We start from the raw sequence: 23421 nt of genomic DNA, 5'->3' as shown, positions 1-23421 counted from the left end.
CACTTCACCACCTCCCCACACCACCCCAGTTGCACCAGGTTCCCTGGCTGGTTGTACCAAATTCTCCTTCCAAAGCCAAGCAACCTTTGTGCAAAGACCTCATGGCAGGGGGGGGGGGGTCACTGGTGCATAATTGTTTCTCCTGATCAAAAAGAGGGGAGGGGGGAAATCCGCAGAACACTTTCTTCCCAGGCACATGTTCTGACTTCCATTCCACCACGCCCACACGCTTCAAGTGGCAGACATTCAATGAAAGAGTTTTACTGTTGAAGTTTTGGGGAAGGAAATGTGATTGACTCGTGTAATGAGACCCATCATATCCCCCCTCCCCGAAAAATGTCAGTGATTCCGCCATATCATTGCCTCCCTTTTAATTGCTTCTTCTGTTCCGAACAATTGGTGTCAAAAGGAACAGCTGACAGCCTTTTCTCCTTAGCAAACGCGCCTCCCTTTTCATCCGTTGGAAGATGGATATGATATCCTCATTCCCACTTTGCCGGCGCTTTTGTTGTCGTACGGAGCCACTTCTGCGCTCTGACAGACAAATTGGAGGGCGTCTGGTTGCAATCAAGTCTTCCCAGGTATTTTGCAAGCAGAGTCTCCAGCTTACTGTGGCCTGGGGTGGCTGCAATTGACAGGCCTTTAATTTGGGAAACAGAAGCCCCCAGATTTCTGCAGCTGAAGCAAATGATCGTAATTAGGTTACTTTCCAAGTTTCTGCAAGAACCCATGTTTGTAATCGCTAATGTGATTTTCAGCCGTGTTAAAAGAGCTGTTGTTGCCAAGCAATGGGACATAATGGTTCTGCTTCATTCCGCGCTGGTTTAACCTCTTCTAGAGAACCGTGTCTAGTTCTGGGATGTCACGCTTTAAGGAGGGATAGAGAGAAACTGGGACAAGAGTCAGTGTGGTGTTGTGGCAAGAGTACAAGACTGAGACCTGGCAGGCCAGGGTTCAAATCCCCACTCAGCCAGGAAGCTTGCTGTATGACCTTGGGCCCAGGCACCATCTCTCAGCTTAACCTGCCTCTCACAGGGCAGTGGCATAGCATGGGGGGGTGCCCTTGGCACAAAATTGTTAGGGGACACAAAATTTCAAAACCCGGAGCTACATCAATACAGCTGAATGCTTCCGTCACTGGGCTCTGTTGAAAGTGGCTTCTCCCTGCAAACCAGGAAATGACCTCTCTAGAAAACGGAACAACCCTTCTTTTCTTTCTTCTTTCTTTTTTAAAATAAAGTTTATTCTAGAAAATATATGCACAATCAATATACCATCCTTTACAAAAACATAAAATAAAAATTCCACCGCTATGACTTCCCTCCACCTCAACTTGACATCTTTTGATAGTCTATGTTCTTATTTACATTGTGTTTTTTATATTATTCGATATTCAACTATTATTAATTTTGTCATGATCCAGTTCAGCTTTATATACTTAATCCATGCATATCAACAGATTTTCTTTGAAACAGTGTTTTTTCATATAATCCTCAAAACACTTCCATTCCTTCCTTAATTTCTGGTTTGACTGGTGCCTTATGGCTGCCGTTAATTTAGCCAGTTCTATAAATTCACATAGTTTACCTAACCAATCTTCTTTGGTGGGGATGATGTCCACTTTCCAGTTTTTAGAAAGTAATAATCTGGCTGTGGCATATAAAAATAGCTTTTTCTTATCCTGTGGAATGTCCTTTCCTAAAATGCCCAGTAAGTATGCCTCTGGATTTTTTTCTAAAGAGGCTTTGAGCAATGCTTCTTTTCTTATCTTTGTGGCTGTGACCTCTTGGGTGACACAGACTCCATTAGGCAGTTGAATGTACATGTGTACTCTGTCCGTGTTCTTTCCCTCCCACCCCTGCTCTGTGCAGCCCTGGGCACTAGTAATCCCCGCTACGCCACTGTCACAGAGTCATTGTAAAGACAACATGGGGAGGGAGAGGATGCCACCTCAACTTCTCAGAAGAGAAAGGTGGGATATAAATGTAATTTATACAATAAAACAGGTCCAGAGGAGGCATTCCACAGGAGGAAAGAAAGTAATCTGTGGGAAAGGTTGAAGGAACTGGGTGTGTGTAGCCTAGAGAAGAAGAGAACTGAGTAAGAACATGAGAGCACTCTTCAAAAGTTGTGAAGAGTCGTCATATAAATGAAGGCAAATCGTAAAATTGCAGAGTTGGAAGGGATCCCAAGGGTCATCTAGTCCAACCCCCGCAGTACAGGAATCACAGCTAATCACAGGAATGATTGTCATCCTTTCTGTGCATGCTGCCTTTTCAGAGTTAAAACTGCTTGTGGCATCAAAGATTTACATAATTAAATGCAAACTAACAAAATTCAATTAGTCATAAAGAGTAAATGAAAACATATCAGTAAATACACAACAAAATTAAGCAATCCTCACATAATTCATAATAAGATCTAACAATAAAGATGCAAAACCATAATACGAAGAGCAGCAAAGTTAAATATTGACATCCCCCACCAACAGTAACTCCTAAACAACACCCCATCCCTAGAGTCTCTAGGCATCCTGAGCAGCAGGTCCTGCAGGCTCACAGGTAGGATGATCATGGATCCCTGCAGAAGTAGCAGCAGACCATCTCCAGGCTAAATTAACAAAATTTGGGTCCCACGGACCCACTAAGCATGGTTAACTTAAGCTCCATTCATTTCAATGGGAACTAAGTGCAAATAAGTGGTAAGTAAGAGGAGGGAGATCACAGTCCCTCCAAGTGTCCCTATTTTCCAGGGATGTCCCTGGTTTAGAGAAGCTGTCCCAGTTTCTGATATGACCCCGGAATGCCCCACTTTTCCTTAGAATGTCCCTATTTTCATTGAAGAAATGTTGGTCTGTATGGAGTTATCTGACCCCTGAGCTATCTGAAGGCAATCCTGTAGAGGGAAGGTTAAAAATAAAATTTATTATGTTTTTTTATATATGTTGGAAGCTGCCCAGAGTGCCTGGGGCAACCCAGTAAAATGTGTGGGTTATAAATATTAAAATGATCATTATGGAATGGGACATCCCTATTTTCATTAGAGAAATGTTGGAGGGTATGAGCTCAAGAGGCAGAGATGAGTCAGGCTGGTGAAGAGTCATGAGTGTCACCACCTCCTGCTGTGACAAGCTCCCCTCCCCTTGTCTCCCAGAACCAGGGGAGGCATGAAACAGGCAGAGAAAAGATTGACTGCATGAAGGTGCAGTCTCCAATTGCATGGGGGGAAGCCCTGGAAAGGAGGACATAGGAAGCTGTAGAGAGGCAGGAACCTTTAGACTTGGCAACTGGTTTCATGGAGTAAGACCCACAGGGAGTGAGCTGTTGTGCTCAACAGGCCTGACACTCAGCCAAGTCTGTGGAGATCGTGCTTTTGCTAATAAAGAGTTAACTCAGGCTTGAACTGTATACAGTGGTACCTCGGGTTAAGTACTTAATTCGTTCCGGAGGCCCGTTCTTAACCTGAAACTGTTCTTAACCTGAAGCACCACTTTAGCTAATGGGGCCTCCTGCTGCCGCGCCACCGGAGCACGATTTCTGTTCTCATCCTGAAGCAAAGTTCTTAACCCAAGGTACTATTTCTGGGTTAGCGGAATCTGTAACCTGAACCTGAAACTGTACTCTGTGACACTCTGCTTGTCATTGACTCTGGTACCACTTCCCATTGGCTTTCTGTCTTCTGTCCCACTAGTCCCAAAGGGTGCCAGCCACCACCGTGTCTATTTTGCCTTGCCAGACTTAGCTCTAAGCATGACTTCCAAACTCAGCCTTTTCCTCGCAGGGCAAAGATGTCCAGGGCTCTTGCCTTGCCCCACAGCCACCTATACCTTCCTTTTGATTTCTATTTCCCTGGGAGTATATAAGGACACCGTTCTGAAGCCGGGAGGCAGATGTTTCTGTTTTAATGACAGCTCATCTAAAAACCATTTTGTTTTACTACCATCGCCCCAGGCAAGATTGGAAGCTGCATTATCGTTTGCATTGTCTGAGCCTTGAGCAATTTCCAATTTGCCGAGGTTCTGGGGAGCCTGCATCCTCATTAATTTAATGTGCTATGCAAAATTACCGTTGGCATCCCAGCCCTGCCTTTGGAGACATGGTTCCTTAATCACATTTTGACTCAACCGGTCTGCATCAGAACCTGCCGGCCCGCAAAGCCATTTGTCAATGCCATCTCAAATAAAGGAGCTTGTTGTTTTCGGAAAGCTCACCTCCCAGGGGTCCAAAGAAACCTCATCAGCCCACGAGCACCATAAAGAGAGAAGAGACCCTCGTTGCATCCTAAGCTTACAGAAAAGCTTCTGCATGCAAAGAGAACCACCCTCTAAAATGCCAGCAACTTAGGAGATTTCTGAGACATTTCTTTTTTCTCATTGCACTAGAAGAAGAAGAAATTTGCACAATTTTCTCGGAACGTTCACCACCATTTCTTTGCTTTGTCTCTCATTAGCTGTGATTCCAGCAATGCAGAAGGTTGAACTTGAACCTTTGGGCCCCTTCCAGCTCTAAAGTTCTACGATTACCAAACAAATGTGCATGCACACTCACACAAAGAAACAAGCAGAGCCCCAGGAGTGGGAAATTATAGAGTTGAAAGGGACCCTGAAAACCATCTAGTCCAGCCCCCTGCAACGCAGGACTATGCAGGTGTCTCATATGGGGATTGAACCTGCAACCAATGTCGGATTTACGTATAAGCTGAACAAGCTATAGCTTAGGGCCCCACTCTCCTGGGGGCCCCCAAAAAAAATTAAAGGAAAAAACTGTATGCACATTTCCAAAATATAAGATAAAAAACAAATAAAATAAAACCTACATACAGCAACAGTGTTTTGTGTTGTATAAGCTCCTATGATGTAAGTAATGCTTGCTTGCTCCCTAAAATATCACTGGTTCTCTCATTTCTATATATAGGGTGCCTACATTCTGCATGGACTAGGTGCATTGCAACATGTGCAAATGGCTTTAGATACCTATTAGGTCCATAAATTACCATACAGTGGTACCTAGGGTTATATACGCTTCAGGTTACATATGCTTCAGGTTACAGACTCCGCTAACCCAGAAATAGTATCTTGGATTAAGAACTTTGCTTCAGGATGAGAACAAAAATCGTGCTCTGGTGGCACAGCAGCAGGAGGAGGCCCCATTAGCTAAAGTGGTGCTTCAGGTTAAGAACAGACCTCCGGAACGAATCAAGTACTTAACCTGAGGTACCACTGTATAGCATATATTCAACACAAAAAACAGTGACAATTTGTTGTTGACAAAGGACAGCTGAACATATAAAGGGCCCCATTACCTTCAGTAGCTTAGGGCCCCATCAAAGCTAAATCCGGCCCTCCCTGCAACCTTGGTGTTATCAGCACCATACTTTAACCAGCTGAGCTATCCAGGCTGAACCTCTGGCCCAGGGCCTCACTAATCTGGGCCTTGGGATTCTCCCAAGCTTCATTGGTTCCCCACACCCCTCACTGGCCCTGCTTCACACCCTCCTTGAGTGTTTTTTTTGTTTGTTTGTTTTTGCCTAGCTGGGAATGCACCATTGAACTCTGATCATGCCCCTTAGTTGCCTGGATGGAGTTTAGAGATCAGGAGACGGGTGAGCATAGAAACAAGCCTACAGTAAACTTTGTACCTCTCATAATACTAGAACTTATGGACAGACAAATGAAGCTGAATGTTGCAAAATTCAAGAGAGATTAAAGAAAATATTTCCTCACACAGCATATAGTTGAACTATGGACCTCTCTCCCATGGGTGGCAGTGATGGCGCACCAACCTAGAATGGCTTTAAAAGAGTATTAGACAAATACATGGAGGAAAGGGGCTATTAGCCCTGATGGCTATTCTTTGTCCACACAGTCAGAGGCAGATCACTTCTGAATGCCAGTTGCTGGAAGCTGGAGGGGAGAGCCCTCCTGTACTCAAGTCTACAAAGTTCCCAGAATAACAATAAAATACAGAGACATGAAGTATTTGGGTTTATGGGTTCAAATGGGCCACAACTTTATTGGTTACAGATGTGAGCGGTTTGGCGTGGGCATTGGGGTGAAGCTGGCTATATCTTGACTCCTGCCTGTCTGCAAGGAGTCCACTTAAGAGTAAACCCCCTGATAGGGGGTGTCCTATAACTTACATAAAATAAGGGCACCCCAAGCGGACCCTGTAGGAGTTGTGACATGGCCCTGGCCCACATCCAGGCTTTGGACAGAATTCACACCCCGGATCCCTTTAACAGGATACCTGCACTGAGGAGGGGCAGGTGAAGGCAACAACCTCCCCTCCAACCAAACAAAGGCTTAAAGGTAAAGGTAAAGGGAGCCCTGACCATTAGGTCCAGTCGTGACCGACTCTGGGGTTGCGGTGCTCATTTCGCTTTACTGGCCGAGGGAGCTGGCGTACAGCTTCTGGGTCACGTGGCCAGCATGACTAAGCCGCTTCTGGCGAACCAGAGCAGCGCACGGAAACGCCGTTTACCTTCCTGCTAGAGTGGTACCTATTTATCTATTTGCACTTTGACGTGCTTTCGAACTGCTAGGTTGGCAGGAGCAGGGACTGAGCAACGGGAGCTCACCCCGTCACAGGGATTCGAACCGCCGATCTTCTGATCGGCAAGTCCTAGGCTCTGTGGTTTAACCCACAGCGCCACCCACACCCCAAAAACAAAGGCTTACCCAATGCCTAACCTCACAAAAGTTGTAACGATTGTTACTAGGTAGGCAAAAACCCAATGGCCAGTGCCAATTTGCCAAGCAGAAAAAATTCCTACCCGGCCCCAACAAAATGGTGACCGACAATTGTCCATAGCAAGGTCATATCTGAGCAAAGCATGAAAAGAGGGTGGGTGGGGCGATCTGGTGATCTGGTTCTTAAGTTATTATCAGAGTCTGCCCCACCTCATTGAAATGAGCTGGGCTGTTTTAACCGAAGAGACATCTGCCACGTAAGGCATAGCTTGCAGTTGAGACCAGAATGGCTGCTCCTATATGAGGCTCAGTTGCTGAAGCAACATTAGAGTTTTGCCCTCTATACAGGCAGCCTGACCACTTGCCTTGCATGAGGTCAGTGATTGCATCATAAAAGGATGCTCCTTAAATCCTGACCCAGCCAAAAGGTGAGTTGGCAGTGTTTTGTGCCAGTGGGAGCTTCTGTGCTGTGTTATAAAAGGAAGCCCCAGCCAGAATACATTCAATAACCAAGGGCTGCTTGAGGGGGTATTTAGCAAAGCACATCCTGATGCATGCCCTCGTTTGTCAGTGGCTTTTGATATGCTTCCTTGTAATAATTCTCCATGGTGCCCCAGGGTGGTGTCAATTTAGGACATTGTGGGAAATGTAAATGGATGAGCACCTAGAGCTCATTGGAGGAAAGGCCAGGTATAAGCATATAATTCAGTAAGCAAGGGCCACTATCAAAGTTCAAAGACACATTCCAACCAGGCAAAAGTACTCAGGATACAAAGCAGAACCCAAGAGGTGTGTGGCCTGGGTAGAACTCCAAAGACCAAATGGAGAAGCTTGGAGGGCCACATTTGGTCCCCTAGGCCTGTGGTTCACCACTCTTGATCTTAGAAAAAGGCCATAGCTCAGTGGTAAGTGTTATTAAAATCATGGGGTTGTATCCAGTGGTAGAGGAACCCTCTCCGGCACCAGGGGCAGCGCAGCCTGTATGGACTGTTCATGTGCAGCATCCCATGTGTGCGCGCTCCATACGGACTGCCACACATGCGCAGTCTGTACGGGCTGCCACTTTCATGGCATCCATATGGGCTGCCGCTTGCATCGCGGCCTTACAGACTGCCATGCGAGCGGCATCCCATACGGACAGTGTTTGAGCGGCTCCCATACGGACTGCGCGTGCCCTTGACTGCTCTACAGCTGGGGGGAGGCAGGGACCATCTTGTCACCCCTCCCAGAGTGGCACCTGGGGTAGCCTGCCCCCTCCGCCCCCCTTCCTACACCCCTGGTTGTATCCAATGAAGTTCTAATCAAAATAGACCCATTGAAATGAATGGACTCAAGTTAGTCATGTCCATTAACATTAGATGTAACATTAGCATTAGATGTAACTCTTGATGTCCACCAACAGGAGCTATGTAAAAAGTTGTGGCAGTGAGGCAAAATGGTGGCTGTGGAATTTGGAGATAGAGTGCACACTTGTGCTCATGCACTGCTTTGTGGGCTCCCAATTGGGGCATCTGGTTGTCCACAGTGGAGATAAGATGTTGGGCTAGATGGGCCATGGACCTGATCCAGCAGGCTCTTCTTGTGCCCTTTCTGGTGCTAGCATTGGTTCAGTCAAAAAACATAGCTATGGGGTAGACCCTGCAAGTGAGGAGGCACAGGGGCAAAGCACAGGCAGCAGCAAAGCCAACCTGAGAGAAGTTCGCTGGTGGGTTCCAGACCACTCCTTGAGAAATGCTCTTCTGCAGCCTTCACAGGTGCTAAATGCTTGCAATGAAATGTGATTGATTTTTTTTCCTGGGCAATTTCAGCACAAGGACGGAATGGGTAATTAGCATTTTGCAAATGTTGCACACAGCCTGGGCCCTTAATGGACTTGGAGTATGATTATTATTGTTATCTTAATTGACCGCCTCCTCCACTGCCTGAGACTGACCTAAATGCCTGCTAATGCAATCCAATTTAGTTCCTCTTAATCAACCTTTTCTGGCAAACTGCAGTATAAAGCAACAGTTACTATGGAGGCATGCAGCTGGTGTGCTGCCCCCCAGCGGCGAAAGAGGGGCAATGCTGTGATTCTCTAAGCTAAAATGCCCAGCTATGGGTTCGTGCAGTGCTCATTGGGAATCTTTCTGATAGTCTGGAAACTGAGACTTACCTGCTCACGAACAGACCTAGTGGAATCCCATCCAAAATGTATATAGCAAGGAGGGAGTTGAATAAGGATTTAACTCCAGTTCCCACCAGCCCAAGCCAGCATAGTCAATTATGGAAGTTGAAGCCCAATATCTGGAGGGCTAGAGGATTAGATGCCCCAGATGTGAACTCTCAGTTGCTGCTTGCAAGATCCCTGTCTAGTTACCTTATGGACAGCTCCCCTCCTGCTGGACAGCTCCCCAGCCTTGCTTGGAAGGCTGAAATGGTGTGGCCAGCATGAGGTTTAGTGTCACCTTCCAGCTCCCATCAGTCAAGGGACCAGGGCTTGGGTCATGTACCCAAACCATGGGTTGTATTCAATGTTACTTCTTCTCAGAGTAGACTCGTTGATATGAATGGATATAACTAAGTTAAATGCATTTAATTTGAATGGGCTTACTCTGGTAGAACTTAGTTGGAGACAACTATCTGTCTTTTGCTCCATGGTTAACCAGCATATCAAATCAATGGGACTGATTGGAGAATTGGAGGTTTTTTTCTCCTTCTTTGGAGGTTTGTAGACAGAGGTTGAATGGCCATCTGTCAGAGGTTATTCAGCTGTGATTCCTGCAGTGCAAGCAGTGGACAAGAGGACACTTGTGCTTCCTTCTGACTCTATAGTTCTATGGTTCTGTGACTGATACCTTGTGTTTTTGCTATTTTATTTTGTTGTGGTTCACTTATTGAGCTTTGAAGCTACATTACTTTTGAATCAGGAAGTGTTTTTATTTGTTAATGATGTGCCATGGTTGCGAACTACTTTGAACTCAGTTGGTGGGGGAAGCAGCATACAAAAATAAAATAAAATCTTCCAGAATGGTGTTTGACGGGACTGCAAGCATAGTTAGTGAGGTTCAGGCAGTGGCTGACCCTAGGCCACCAATGAGCTTTGCAGTTTATCAGGCAATATTTGTGGATATAGAAAAGTTCTTCTCCCTCTCTCAAAACATGAGAACTCGTGGACACCTAAAGGCTCTAAATATCAGAAGACTCAGTAGAGACAAAAGAATGTACTTCTTCACAAAGCGAATTGTTAAACTATGGAATTTGCTCGCACAAGAGCCAGTGATGGCCGCCAATTTGGGTAGCTGTAAAGGGGGATCAGAACACTGATGGAGGATAAAGCTATCAGTAACTACCAACCCTGAAGGCTCTGTTCTACCTCCATTGCTGAAGAGAGTATGTCCCTGAATACCACATTCTGGAAGTGGACGGAGGAGAAAGTGGAAGCTGGACTAGATGGGTCACTGGCCAGATCCAGCCGATCTCTTTATATGTCCAACCCACAGCTGCCTACACTTGTATTTTAATTTCTGCACTGCCTTTTTGCCAAATGATCCTCCTGTTTCTCACAAAGGTTAACAAATAAACAAGTTTCAATCAATAAAATACAGTAAGGCAAAATAATCCCAACAAAAGAACCTAATACCCAAATTGGGGACAGGCAAATCAATCGATTTCAGTTTCTCCTTTTCCCCTGTCTGAAGTTTGGATCTCCACATTTCTGAATCACTTTTATTAGGTTTAGTCCTCTTAAAAACCCATCAGCATTTTTGCTCAATGTTAACATTATTGCAAAGCAATTTCCCCTTAGATGGTGCATTTTTAATGTTACTTTCACCAATGTGTGAGTTTATATGGACACTTCTGACCCCATTACATGCATTTCTATGTGCATAACTTAATAATAATAATAGTAATAATAACTTGACAGGAGAACCACACTACAAAATCCAGAGAAGTGTGGCTTTCAAAAGATAGCAATGTTGTAGTTCATATATTGTTTCAGTAAGTGCAGATTAGGGAGGTTCGCCTTTCAATGCAATCTGAATCAAATTTCTCCCCCTTCCCTAAAACACATACAGTCAGCCACTCACCTACCTAAATGCTAGAACCATGACTCCAAAAAAATACCTGGGAAAAACCACCTCCCATGCAGTAGCTCTTCCTTATAAAGACCCCAGGCTAGGGGTGGGTGGGGCAGAACAGATAGGAAAGCTTGACCTTTGGTGGTCCATCATGGTCTCCCCATTGCAGGCATTTTTTGATTCTCCTTAGGGGTGTAGCTCTGGGCATTGTGGGCATTGCAGGAGGTTGGGCAAGATGACCCTTTGGGTCCTTCCATTTCTACGATTCTATGTTTCTATGAGCCCTTGCACTTCAAAATTAAGCCTTGATTCACTTTCTGGATACAAGTCTCCATGAGAGCCAGTGTGATGTAGTGGTTAGGAGCGGTAGACTCGTAATCTGGTGAACCGGGTTCGCGTCTCCACTCCTCCACATGCAGCTGCTGGGTGACCTTGGGCTAGTCACACTTCTCTGAAGTCTCTCAGCCTCACTCACCTCACTGGGTGTCTGTTGTGGGGAAGGAAGGGAAAAGGAGATTGTTAGCTGCCTTGAGACTCCTTAGGGTAGTGATTGAAGTGAAGGCCCAAGACAGGTGTTGATCATGATGTGAGCTGCGCACAGGTGGTCTGAAGCGAGCGAGCGAGCTACCACCATTCCTGTGGAGCCTCCTTTTATTGAGACATACATGCAAGCTAGACAAATACATTTTTGGGCTGTGACCTTTACATCTTCCGTCCCGAAATCGTGGGGTAGTACAAAGTTATTTTGGCACCTGTTCCACAGCGTCATTTTCCCCTTGCCCAGTGTATGACGAATGGAGACAAACGTCTCATGGAAAAGGGTTACAGACAGGACACCGCAAACTGCTGAGACCGCAAAAGGTCAGACATAGGGGACGATGTTCTAGACAGCCATGACTTGTCTGAGGGTCACGCGTGCAGGCAGATTGTGGCTGCCTGCTGGTGGGGAAGTGTGCTCCCTCCGGACCCCACTCCCCACTCCGCGATATCCCTACAAGTGATAAAGCGGGATATCAAATCCAAACTCTTCTTCTTCTTCTACATCTGAAGTCCTACATGCCAGGGATTCTAATGGGTGATGGAATAGCCATTTTGTTGTAAACCCTGCTGATCTTCATAATCAGAAGCTACCTTATACCAAGTCAGACAAATGGCCTATCAAACTCACTGACTAGCAGTGGTGCTATCTGGAATGATGGGGATTGAACTTGGGCCTTCCCACATGAAAACCAGCTACGCTATAGTTCTTCCCTGAAGACGTAGGAAGCTGTCTTATGTTGATCCAGATCATTGGTCCATGTAGCTCAGTATTGTCTACTGACAGCAGCTCCCCAGAGTTTCAGACAAGGAGTCTCTCCCAGACCAACCTGCAGGTGCTGGGGATTGAACCTGGAACTCTTTGCATGCAAAGCAGATTCTCTGACACTGAGCTATTCTATGGGGGGGGGGAATCTTCATATGGAAACATTTGAGGCGTAGATGGTCAGTTTAGTGTTTAGGTTGGCCAGGAAACATCCATGTACTGCTTTCCTGTAAGAAAGGCAAGAGAAGTCAAGAGAGTGCCAGGGAAATGTTACCTAATTTAAATAACACTTTGGTTCTTTTTGTACTGAATAAATAAACAAACCTGCTGAGGAATTGTGCTAGCAATGCAAATGGCCACACCCACTACATCTGATTGGGTGGCCTGTGGTGGGAAGCAGTCAGCTTTTTATTCCATCTCTTTGCAGTGGACTTTCATTCCCTGGACATCCCAGGGCACCTGTGATCAGACGTGGAAGAACACCACAAGCCCGATGTAGCCTGCATGCATGCTTTCGACACCCAATGGGCAAATCTACAAAATAAATACACTTCCTACCAGAGGACATTAGGAGCAAGCCAATATCCCAGTTATGTTGCTCGTTATCGTTCCTGAAAAGAAAAGGAAAGCAGGTAAGAATGCTCCACATTTTAAATATGTTTGTGCTTGCATGAATCCTTGCGCATGGACAGCTGGCCACCTACAATTTGGAAAGCTAAGAAGAGAGCTTTGAAAAATCATGCTCCTGAATGTCAGTTGCTGGGCATCACAAGTGGGGATTGTGATTGCGGTTTCGCCAATGTTCTGCTTCAGAACTTCCAACAGGGGCATCTGATTAGCCACTGTGAAGACGTGATGCTCAAGTAGATGCAGGGTTTTTTTTCCCAATGGGCTGCATCCAGTTAAGTCCTGCTGAGAGTAACCCCACTGAAATAAGTGGACATAAATTAGTCATGCCCATTAATTTCACTGGGTGTACTCTGAGAAGGACTAGGACTGCATACAACACGTTTGGCAGGATTCCACTAGGTTTTTGCCTGTGTAGAAGGAGGGCTGCTTCTGAAACTAAACTCTCCACCCTTCCCCTCTTCCTGCAGCCCTCTAAATCCATTCTGGAGTGTTGGAGCAAAATCCAGAACAGTCTTAGGAGGCCGTGGAGAGGAAGGAGAGTGGGAGTAAGTCCCATTGCACAAGTGGTCCTCAATTCCCTGCACATCTATCCACTTAGTGCCATGTTAAATTCTGCACTGTGTTCTTAAAAACCTTTTGAGATTTATTTATTTATTTATTTATTTCTGCTTCATTGGAAAATTTTACCTTTGAGGATTGCATATCCCTATCTGATATACAGGCTGGGAGCCTTGAGTGTGACTCCTTATGCATCACACACAAGAGGGAGATATCTACAGGCTTAGAGAAAAACTGAAGTCTGCAGAAGTAAATATACAGATCTATCTATCTGAGGGCGGGGGACCTAAAAAGGCAAGGTCCCCGAAAATCAATCAATTGAAGCTGAACACACTATTAAGGCGCTGTGGGTTAAACCACAGAGCCTAGGACTTGCCAATCAGAAGGTGGGCAGTTCGAATTCCCGTGATGGGGTGAGCTCCCATTGTTCGGTCCCTGCTCCTGCCAACCTAGCAGTTTGAAAGCATGTCAAAGTGCAAGTAGATAAATAGGTACCGCTCTGGCAGGAAGGTAAACAGCGTTTCCATGCGCTGCTCTGGTTCACCAGAAGCGGCTTAGTCATCCTGGCCACATGACCCGGAAGCTGTACGCCAGCTCCCTCGGCCAATGATGAGCGCTGCAACCCCAGAGTCAGCCACGACTGGACCTAATGATCAGGGGTCCCTTTACCTATTAAGACACAGAAGGCTGGCTGGCTGTTTTTGTGGGTGAAGAGGACAGAAAACAAGAGTGACAGGATACAGAATGGGGTGACCTAGGGAAAGGCCATGGCTGACTGGAAGCCTGAACTGGAGCACTCCAGGCCCCACTTACAAGGAAGAACGAATTTGTCAATGTGTCAATGTGTCATGAACTGGCAGGGCAATGGAGAGGATCCCAGTGAGGGGTGTAGCTGGGACTGGGACACACCAGGGCAAGCTGGGAAAGGGGAAGGAGAGGTTGGTGTGGGAAGTACTCATGGGGTGATGGAGGATGACAAGAGGATGGGGGTCAGTGCATAGGAACCAGAGCAGCAGGACCCATCACCGGAGTCAGAGGGGCACCTGTCTCCATGAATACAGCAGTGTCTGAGGAGTGGGGATCAGTGGGAGGGGTGCTCCAGTAGGCTGAGGCAGGCAAGGGCCCACAGCCCAGCTCTCTAGCTGGCCAGGTGGGGCTCGCTAGCTGTGGGAGGTAGTATGTGGTGCCTCAGATGGAGTGTGCTGGGGACAGGTGAGGGTCGCTTGCCTCATCAAGCCCAGATGCTGCAATAAGCATACAAAATATAAAAGGGCAGCAGAGCTGAGGTGCTGTTTTCTCAACTGACCATGTTGATGGTGCCTCAACTTGGATGTGAGGCTTTGCTTCACTTTGGACACGTGGATTGACCCTGGACTGGGGACTTGACAAATGGACTTGCCGCCAGGTAGGCCAGGGGTTCAGGGAACAATGTTGGCTTGTCCCTCGGCTTCTGACAAAGTTGAAGGACACATTCTAACCAGGCAAAATAACTCAAGGAGGGTATGCAGTAGTAGGGCTAGTGAGGGATGTGAGCCTGTGGAGAGTTCAAAGAGCTGAATAGCGAGGCCTAGCAAACTGCATTTTGCCCTCAGGCTTCAGGCTCCCCATGCCTACCAGTTGAGGAGCCCATTCCATTTGTTCACAAAGGTGTTTATCCATTCCTCTGCATTTCTAGGGAACCCATTTCCAACCAACAGCAAATTTGCTCCCCTGAAACCCTTGAGTCTTCATCTGCAAACCATTTTTCCATTTCCAAGTGTTCCTCCGAATGAAATATCTGTGGCAGTAAACTGCATTTGCTCCCAAGTCATGTGGACTCCCCATTAATCTGAGGCAGAAAAGTTCCCACCAGAAAATTGGTGAGAATGTGACGTCGTGGACATCTTCTGAGTCTGAGGGCATCACATGAAGCCTGGAGAGGGACGGAACTGTCTTTATAGCTGACGCTTATCTTGGTCCGTTTGAAAGGCAGACTGGCCTTAGGCCCCTGTTCCTGAAGGCTGTAGTGAAAACCGTCACATTGATCCGGGGACATTTGGTGCTGTGGTTAGCATTTGTCTGATGATCAGGGTGGAGAGAAGAAAATGTCTTTAAGAGAACCTGAGGCAGTTTTCCTCTTTCATGTTGGCCAGATGTCAAGAAGACCATGCGCAGGAGTGGGGAAGGACGGTGAGCATCTCAACACCACAGACTTGAACTGGCTTGAAGGAACTGTTCCTTCTCCTCAGAGCTCTCTGAAGACTGTAGGTCTGGGGGGACATAAGGCGCTTCCGGTCAGAGGCCCATCTACTCCAGCAACATATTCTCATCATAACCAATGAGGTGCCCATTATTGGAAACCCTCAACCAGTTGCCTATTATGCTTCTCTCACATGATTCCCAGCAACTGAGATTCAAAGCCATACCATATGACAGTGGAGGGAGACATAGGTGTTGTGGCTAGTAACCACTGATAGCCTTCATGAGGGCAGAGGCAGGATACTAGGGAATACTTGTGGGAGACAGACAGGCCTAGTCTCAGCTGGCACCGCTGCTCTGAGGTCCCTTTTCTGCTGCTTCACTGGGTGCCCTTATCATCACTCTGAGTATTTGTGAGCAAATACTCTGGGAGCCTCCTGACACCTATAAGAGCAGGAGTCACCAGTGTGCTTGCCAATAATAATAATAATAGTAATAATAATTTATTATTTATACCCCACCCATCTGGCTGGGCTTCCCCAGCCACTCTGGGCAGCTTCCAACGACGTATTGAAATACACTAATGCATTAAAAATTAAAAGCTTCCCTAAACAGGGCTGCCTTCAGATGTCTTCTAAAAGTCTGGTAGTTGTTCTCTTTGACATCTGGTGGGAGGGCGTTCAACAGCGTGGGTGCCACTACCGAGAAGGCCCTCTGCCTGGTTCCCTGTAACTTAGCTTCTCACAGTGAGGGAATTGCCAGAAGGCCTTCAGTGCTGGACCTCAGTGTCCGGGTAGAACGATGGGGGTAGAGACACTCCTTCAGATGTACTAGACCAAGGCCGTTTACTTCCTACGAAACCCACAAAAGGTAAATATCCCCTCAGAAATTCACTCTAATTCAGGAACCCCCAAGGGCCACATATTACCTAAGAGGAGGAGGAGTTTGGACTTGATATCCCTCCTTTCACTCCCCTTAAGGAGTCTCAAAGTGGCTAACAATCTCCTTTCCTTTCCTCCCCCACAACAAACACTCTGTGAGGTGAGTGAAGCTGAGAGATTTCAGAGAAGTGTGACTAGCCCAAGGTCACCCAGCAGCTGCATGTGGAGGAGCAGAGACACGAACCCGGTTCGCCAGATTATGAGTCCACTGCTCTTAACCACCACACCATGCTAGCTAGAGAAAACTTAGAGAAAACTTCCTGCAGCCACATACCAGTTGTGGGTGGGGCAAAGGTGGGCAAAGCAAGGAATGTAAATATTACCTCTCGTCGTACAGTACACTAGAGGGACGCGGGTGGTGCTGTGGTCTAAACCACTGAGCCTAAGGCTTGTCAATCAGAAGGTCTGCAGTTTGAATCCCCACGACGGGGTGAGCCCACATTGCTCGGTCCCAGCTCCTGCCAACCTAGCAGTTCAAAATCACATCAAAGTGCAAGTAGATAAATAGGTACTGCTCCGGCGGGAAGGGAAACAGCTTTTCCACGCACTGCTCTGGTTTTGCCAGAAGTGGCTTAGTCATGCTGGCCACATGACCTGGAAAAACTGTCTGCGGACAAACGTCGACTCCCTCAGCCAGTAAAGTGAGATGAGCACTGCAACCCCAGAGTCGTTTGTGGCTGGACTTAACTGTCAGGGGTCCTTTACCTTTACCTTTTACAGTACGCTAATACACACACTCCCACACCCATCTCTATCCTTCAGGAAGATCAGAGTTCAGGGACACATCCCAGACAGCCAAGGAGGGTGTGAATCAGGGCCAGTGAGGGGCATGGCCTGCAGAGAGTCCCAAGGGCTAGACAGAAAGGCCTAGTGCAGGGGCGGAGGAAGGGGGTATAGTGGGTGTGGGCCACCCCACGTGTCAACACTGAGGGGGGTGACAAAATGCTGGGCGGCACTCACCATAGGGACTGCAGCCACACGTCTCTCCTGGGAGAGACGCGGTAGCTTGGCCGCACGCAGGCTCTGCGCTGCCCAAACTGTCTGCCCGTTGCCTCCGCCCAGCTCTAGGGCAGCTGAGTGGGAGGAGGCGGGCAGACTCAGGAGGCCCCGTGGTGCACCCCACCCCTATTGGCGGCTCTCCCCGCCCCTGGGCACGCCACCCAAGTGGCTTCCTCCACCGCTGGCCTCATGGCCACCAGGTGTGAGGTTCCCCCATCCCAGCTGTTATCCTCCATTCCAAATGCCATTGCAGCCAGTTCGTCACTGCTGCCCACATTAAGTCCTGAGCATCCCTCCTAAAATGGTGTTCCAAGGGAGGAGGAATAAACATGGCTGGTAATTTCAGCACTTGAAAGTGAAGGGAAGATAGAGGATTTTTTTTCCGTGGTGGTGGTGTTTTTCAATCCAAGGAGCATTTGCTGCTGCTCTCCTTTTGCAGCTGACAAAAGGACAAAAGACCAAGGGAAATGATGTTCCTCCGCTTGCTAGCTTGCTCCCCAGCCCCCAGGTCTCTGTAGCATTGTAGCACACTCCTGCCATCAGCTGTCTGATTGACAGAACAGTCTGATCACCTGGAGAAGAGCAAAAGTGCATCCATTAGCTAGCGAGAGAGGGCTAGGTAGAATCTTATCTTCTGCTGCTGGCTGCTTATGAGCTGTGTGGTTGCAAAAAGGCAAGCCTCCTCCTCCCTTCTCTTCTCGCTCTCCTCCTCCTCCTCCTCCGGCTCATTTGCTGGAAGAAGGCAGCAGCAGCAGCAGGGCTGAGCCGAGAAGTTTTTGGCATGGACTTGAGAAGGCAGAGGGACTTAAGCTCACCAGCTCCAGCACCCCAGCAGCCAGACTGCTCATCCATAGCCTGGACAGGTTTCCAAGCTGCTCTGCTTTCTGCTAGGGAGAAACCAAGCACAGGCGTGTTTCTGGGACTTGGTTTGGAATCACAGCGTTTTAGCCAAAGTTGACGGGACTGTCTGAGGTTGTGGTTTTTTCCTCCCTACTCCTTGTGGTGAGAAGATCCCAAGAAGTGTCAGTGGAAAAGTGGGGGGTGTCTTTGAATCCACCCCTTTTGGTGGGGTCAAGGAGGTTCTCCTTCCAAAGTACCAAAGAGGTCTCTGTTTGGATGTAAGCAAGATCACCAAGACATCCCCGCTGATCAAAGCTTGTTCTGCAGGAACTGGAGATGGAGAATGAGGTTGGGAAATCTGTGGATAAGCAAATGGATAAATACATGTAATTATCCTGGTCTTTTTTATAAAAGCTCACTTTCTTTCTCTGTTTTCTGCTTTTGCACCATTGCCCTCTCCATTCTCCCATCTTCTGTTCTTCTGGGGTGTGTGTGTGTATCCATCCCTTTAGAACATGTGGGACATGTGGTTAATCATTTTGTGCTCTTCTTCCATAGAGTGACCATAATGGGGAAATCAGAAAGCCAAATGGATATTGTGGAGAAAACGACCAGATCTGGGCAGAGGTCCTGGAGCTTGGTTGCTCTCAGCTTGTCTGTTCTGCTAGTCCTCATGAGCTGTGCTGTGGTTTCCTTAGTAATCCTCTACTCGAAAAGCAGAGGTAAGAGAACAACTGTTACTTATGTGGTTTCCTTCTCTCGTTAACTGCATATTTGGGTAAATTGTATACAGTGCTAAAAAAAACCTATATTGGAAAGAATTTGCTACCATTGCTTGGGGGGGGGATTGGGGGGATAATTTGTGAGATCTCTTCTCCTAATGTGGTGTGTGTGTGAATATGAATAAGCTCACCACAATCCCATCTGCAGTTTTCAAGTTAAATCTCAACTTGACAAGAATGAAAATCAAGAAAGGAGTCGCTGTATAATCAAGGGCATTCTCCACATACCTTACAGGGGGTGAATAGTAATCCCAGATCCATGGAGTCTACTAACTGAGAAGCTCTGGGATTTGAGCAAATGAGAATAAACAGTGTGTGTGTGTGTGTGTGTGTGTGTGTGTGTGTGTGTGTACACACACACACAGAGAAAGAGCACCAATTTAAGTGGAGAGAGAAAATTTAAGAGAGAGAAAAGCTGTATAAATGAAATAGAGGGGGGAAATTGAGATATTATCCTCAGTTAACAATACTGAAAAGCTTGGTTGAGTTAACAAGAGCCCAGATTCTCAACATTCAGCTGATGGACATAAGAATGTGTGTTTGCATCTGTCTCCTTGAGACAGTGTGCAGTGGAGAAAACGACTCCTTGTGCAGTGTGGATTTTAGACAGAATGAGGAGAGGGGCTTATTTAGATGTAGACAATTTGGGATCTGCTACGCTTATCACGCTAGAGCAGGAGATGCAGTAAGCTTGTAAGTACTGAATAATTTTGTACCTTCTGCAGAAGCCCCAATGCAGTCTGTTGCTAGAAGAGTGAGTTTTAAAAGAACTCCCACACAGAACTGGGAAGGAGGAGGAGAGCGACATGCTGTATTTATTCTGCCTTTAAAAGCCTTTTTTCTTTTTTTTTTTTAAGGTTCTGATGGCAGCACTGATTTCCTCCTCACTGGCTTTCTCGCCACTGAAGTGTTGCCTGAATATTTTGTCCCCGGGTTCATAAAAATATACATGTTGTTGTGGAGGATAGAGTGGATACAGAGAAGCTTTCCCAGCTCCATTCGTAGAACTAGAAATCAATCGCTCAGCAGAACCAGCTCCCCGTAGATTTAGGGAAGAGGAAAGGATTGTATTTCATTGATATCTCATTTTTAGCCTAAGAATCTTTAGAAGTAGTCTCTAAGAAGCCCGTGGGGGACACATTCTCTTCTGGGCAGCATTCAGGTGAGAAGCATGCCAGTGGTAGGCAGGGCAAGAGGCAAAAGTAAGCAGAGAAATGAATGCCTTTGTATGGCAGGTGAGTTTCTGAACACACACAAACAGCCTTATCCCCCAACCAGGCAAACATGGGGCATTATCAGACGGTTTTTAAAAAAACTGTTTTTATTAAAAGATTTTCATCGGTAATAAAATAATTAATAATAATAATAATAATAATAATAATAATTAATAATAATAATTTAATATTAATGCCCCACCCATCTGTCTGGGTTTCCCCAGCCACCCTGGGCAGCTTCCAACAAAAAATTAAAAATACATTAAAACATCAGTCATTAAAAACTTCCCTAAACAGGGCTGCCTTCAGATGTCCTCTAAACATGAAATAGTTGTTTATTTCTTTGACATCGGATGGGACGGCGTTCCACAAGGCGGGTGCCACTACCAGGAAAGTACATAAACGTCTCTGTTTTCAGTTCATAGATTCTTTTCTGCATGTCAGTTATGTTCAATGTGAGACATTGCTGTCATGTGCATTCTGAGGTTGCGGGGAGAAAGAAGTAGGTCCAAGGAAATATTCCAGCCAGATCAAAACACTCAGGAAGGGAGCAAAGAAGAGCTGGTCATGGGGTGTAAGAAAAGCCCTGCTGGAATCAGGCAAAAGGCCCATTTGCTCCAGCACCCTGTTCTCACAGTGGCCAACCAGACAGTGATGTAGCATGGGTTGCTAGTGCCCAGGGCAGAGTCAGTGTTGCACCCCCACAGACACAGTGGGCTGGGCGCACCACAGCCCCAAAGGTTCAGCTTGGGTGCGGCTTGCCTCCCCATGGCTGCGGAAGGCAGCAGGAGCTCACCCATATGGCCTTGGTGAGGGAACCTGTTGTGCGAGCGCCTGGTTGTGCCCCTCTCAGAATTTTGGGGCCCAGGGCCACTGTCAAAATTCCTGCTCCATGATTACAGTCATGGGATTGTTGTCTATCACATGACGGTGTATGTTTTGACTCCACAGAGTGGGAAGTGACGGAGACAGGATGTTTGTGTTACTGTGTTCCATGAAGTGGGACTATTGTCCTTTGTTCTTTCTCTTTGCTGTCTGATGCTAGAGAGAGAGGTAGCCATGTTGCAGTGCTCCGTGTGTGTTTATATGTAAATAAAGTAGATTAGCCAAAATGCTGAGATGCTGAGATCTGTTAAGCAAGCTGCGAAGACTCTGCGGATCCCTAAGTGTGCCGATGTCTGTTGGCATCAGTCGCTGTGATGTTTGGGCTGAAGAAAGCTTTTGAAGCTCCCAAACGATCAACCAGGAGGGAGAGAACATGCCAGTTGGGCATGTCTCTGCCAGGGTCCTACTTGAGTGTAGGACAGCCACTACCCCCTCCACCCCCCATGCTATGCCACTGCAAACAGATGCCTGCAAGCAGGACCTGAGAGCAACAACCCTCTGTCCAGTGATTCGCAGCAATGGTTATTCAGAGCCATATGGCCACTGACAGTGGAGGCAGAACACAGCCGCCATGGGCTTTCTTTCCAGGAATTTGTCCAATCCTCTTTTATAGCCACTGGAGCCAACTTCAGGGGGCTATGGGCAGTGGTGAAGGAAGCTGCTTGGGCACCTGGGGCGGGGCGCCCAGGGGCAGGGCGAGCTGCTCAAAGGGGCTGGACGCACCGCGGGGCCTCCAGAGTCTGCCTGCCTCCTCCCACTCAGCCGCCCTACAGCTGGGGGGGGGAGGCGGCAGGCAGACCATTTGGGCAGCATAGAGCCTGCCTGTGCCCAAGCCACCACGTCTCTCCCAGGAGGCCCCGCAGTGAGTGCCGCCCGGCATTTTGTCACCCCCCTCAGTGGTGACACCTGGGGTGACCTGCACCCATTGCACCCCTCTTCCTCCACCCCTGGCTATGGGTGCTTTGGCACCCACAATAATGTATTTGTGGGCTGGGCCCCCAAAAAGTCAATGGGCAAAGTTGAAGGCCTTCATTGCAGGTGCCCACAATCTACGGTGCAAGATAGCACCAATTTACAGCCTTCCAAGTAGGTGGCCATCTTATGTCAAATAAATCTTGGCTTTGTCCCTGTCTTAGAAAGGTATTCGGGGTGACAGGAGGGTTAGGTCAGGATAAATCCCTGTGAAATAGGCTCTGAGAAGGGGTGCTTTTTTTTTTTAATGATATTTATTGGAATTTTCAAAATGTTACAAAATAAAGACAAAAAAAATACAGATTCAAACAAAAAAGAAAAAAGAGAAAAAATACAACAATACATCGCAAACAATTAAAAACCTTTAAAAAACAAATTCATTATTTCCAAATCCTCAACTGTCATTACCTTCTTTCTTAGACCTCCTCCTCCTCCCTTTCTTTGTATCCTAGTTATTAATTATCCCAGCAAATCCTTTCCATGTTTCATAATATTCTGTCATTACATTACCCTAAACTGTTTTAGTCTTATCTTTCTATAATAAGATAAATCTTAAAGCTTAAAACTTAAATCTTGTCCTTACCAGCTTCTCATAACCATAACATTCTTTCATAATTCTTTAAACAATTTTGCTAAAGCCAAGTAATTTCATTCCAACATTTTTCTAATGTTCATCAATTTTATAAAACAGTTCTAATGGTAGAAAAAAGAAATACAAACAAGTCCAATCTTCATCCAACGTCCCTTCCTCCTGGTTCCAGGTTTTGTCAGTCCTTATTATCACGTCAATCTAGCTCATTAACCTGGCAACCTTATATCCGAGGCCCTCAGGTCTCTTCCATGTCCCTTCCGCAGCTCTTCTTCATATTTGTAACTGTATTTTCCTTTGTCTCCTGCTCGTAATAGCTCCAGCTTGACAATATTTTTAGCCCTTCTCGACAGATCAGCCCCTTTTCCATATTCAACACTAAATTCCATATGGTATTTAACAGCATGTTTCAAAAACCCTCCAAGATTAGGAGCCCCCACAATCCCAAACATCTCACGGCCCATTGCCATATTTGAAAAGTCCATGCATCTCAACATAGGGGGGTCAATCCAGCCCCCCATTTCCAAGCCAAACCAAACTTTTTCTTTCCAGATGTGGCTTTTTCCAAGTTCATTTGTCAAGTCCAAAAACTCATATTCCTGTTGGGCCTGTTCTGTCAAGACACACTCCTGATTTAATTCCTTTTTTTTAAATAAATTTTTATTGATTTTCCAACATGAATTAAGACACTTTACAACTAACAATACATAGACAAACAAACATATAAACACGTATAATTTCATAACCTTTTTTTCTTAAGCCTTATTTCAACGACTTCCCC

The 23421-nt window shown here is 46.6% G+C and overlaps 1 protein-coding gene across 4 annotated transcripts in view; it reads left to right on the top strand.

Moving 5' to 3' along the window:
- Nucleotides 1-12490: 12490 nt before the first annotated feature.
- Nucleotides 12491-23421, top strand: part of MMEL1 (membrane metalloendopeptidase like 1) — a 43321-nt gene continuing 32390 nt past the window's right edge. Inside the window, exons 1-2 of one of the 4 annotated variants that reach the window (XM_083628645.1) lie at nucleotides 12491-12684; nucleotides 18757-18920. In XM_083628645.1, the coding sequence (XP_083484771.1) occupies nucleotides 18767-18920 (154 nt within the window). In that variant the 5' untranslated portion in view covers nucleotides 12491-12684; nucleotides 18757-18766. Of the gene's footprint in view, nucleotides 12685-17555; nucleotides 17695-18076; nucleotides 18585-18756; nucleotides 18921-23421 lie in introns of those variants that run through there. The other 3 variants (XM_083628646.1, XM_083628644.1, XM_083628643.1) reach the window with 3 other exon arrangements.

The sequence above is a fragment of the Podarcis filfolensis genome, assembly GCF_964270895.1.
Source record: "Podarcis filfolensis genome assembly, chromosome: 8".
NCBI classification, from domain to species: Eukaryota; Metazoa; Chordata; class Lepidosauria; order Squamata; family Lacertidae; genus Podarcis; species Podarcis filfolensis.
This window is presented reverse-complemented; position numbering and strand designations above follow the sequence as displayed.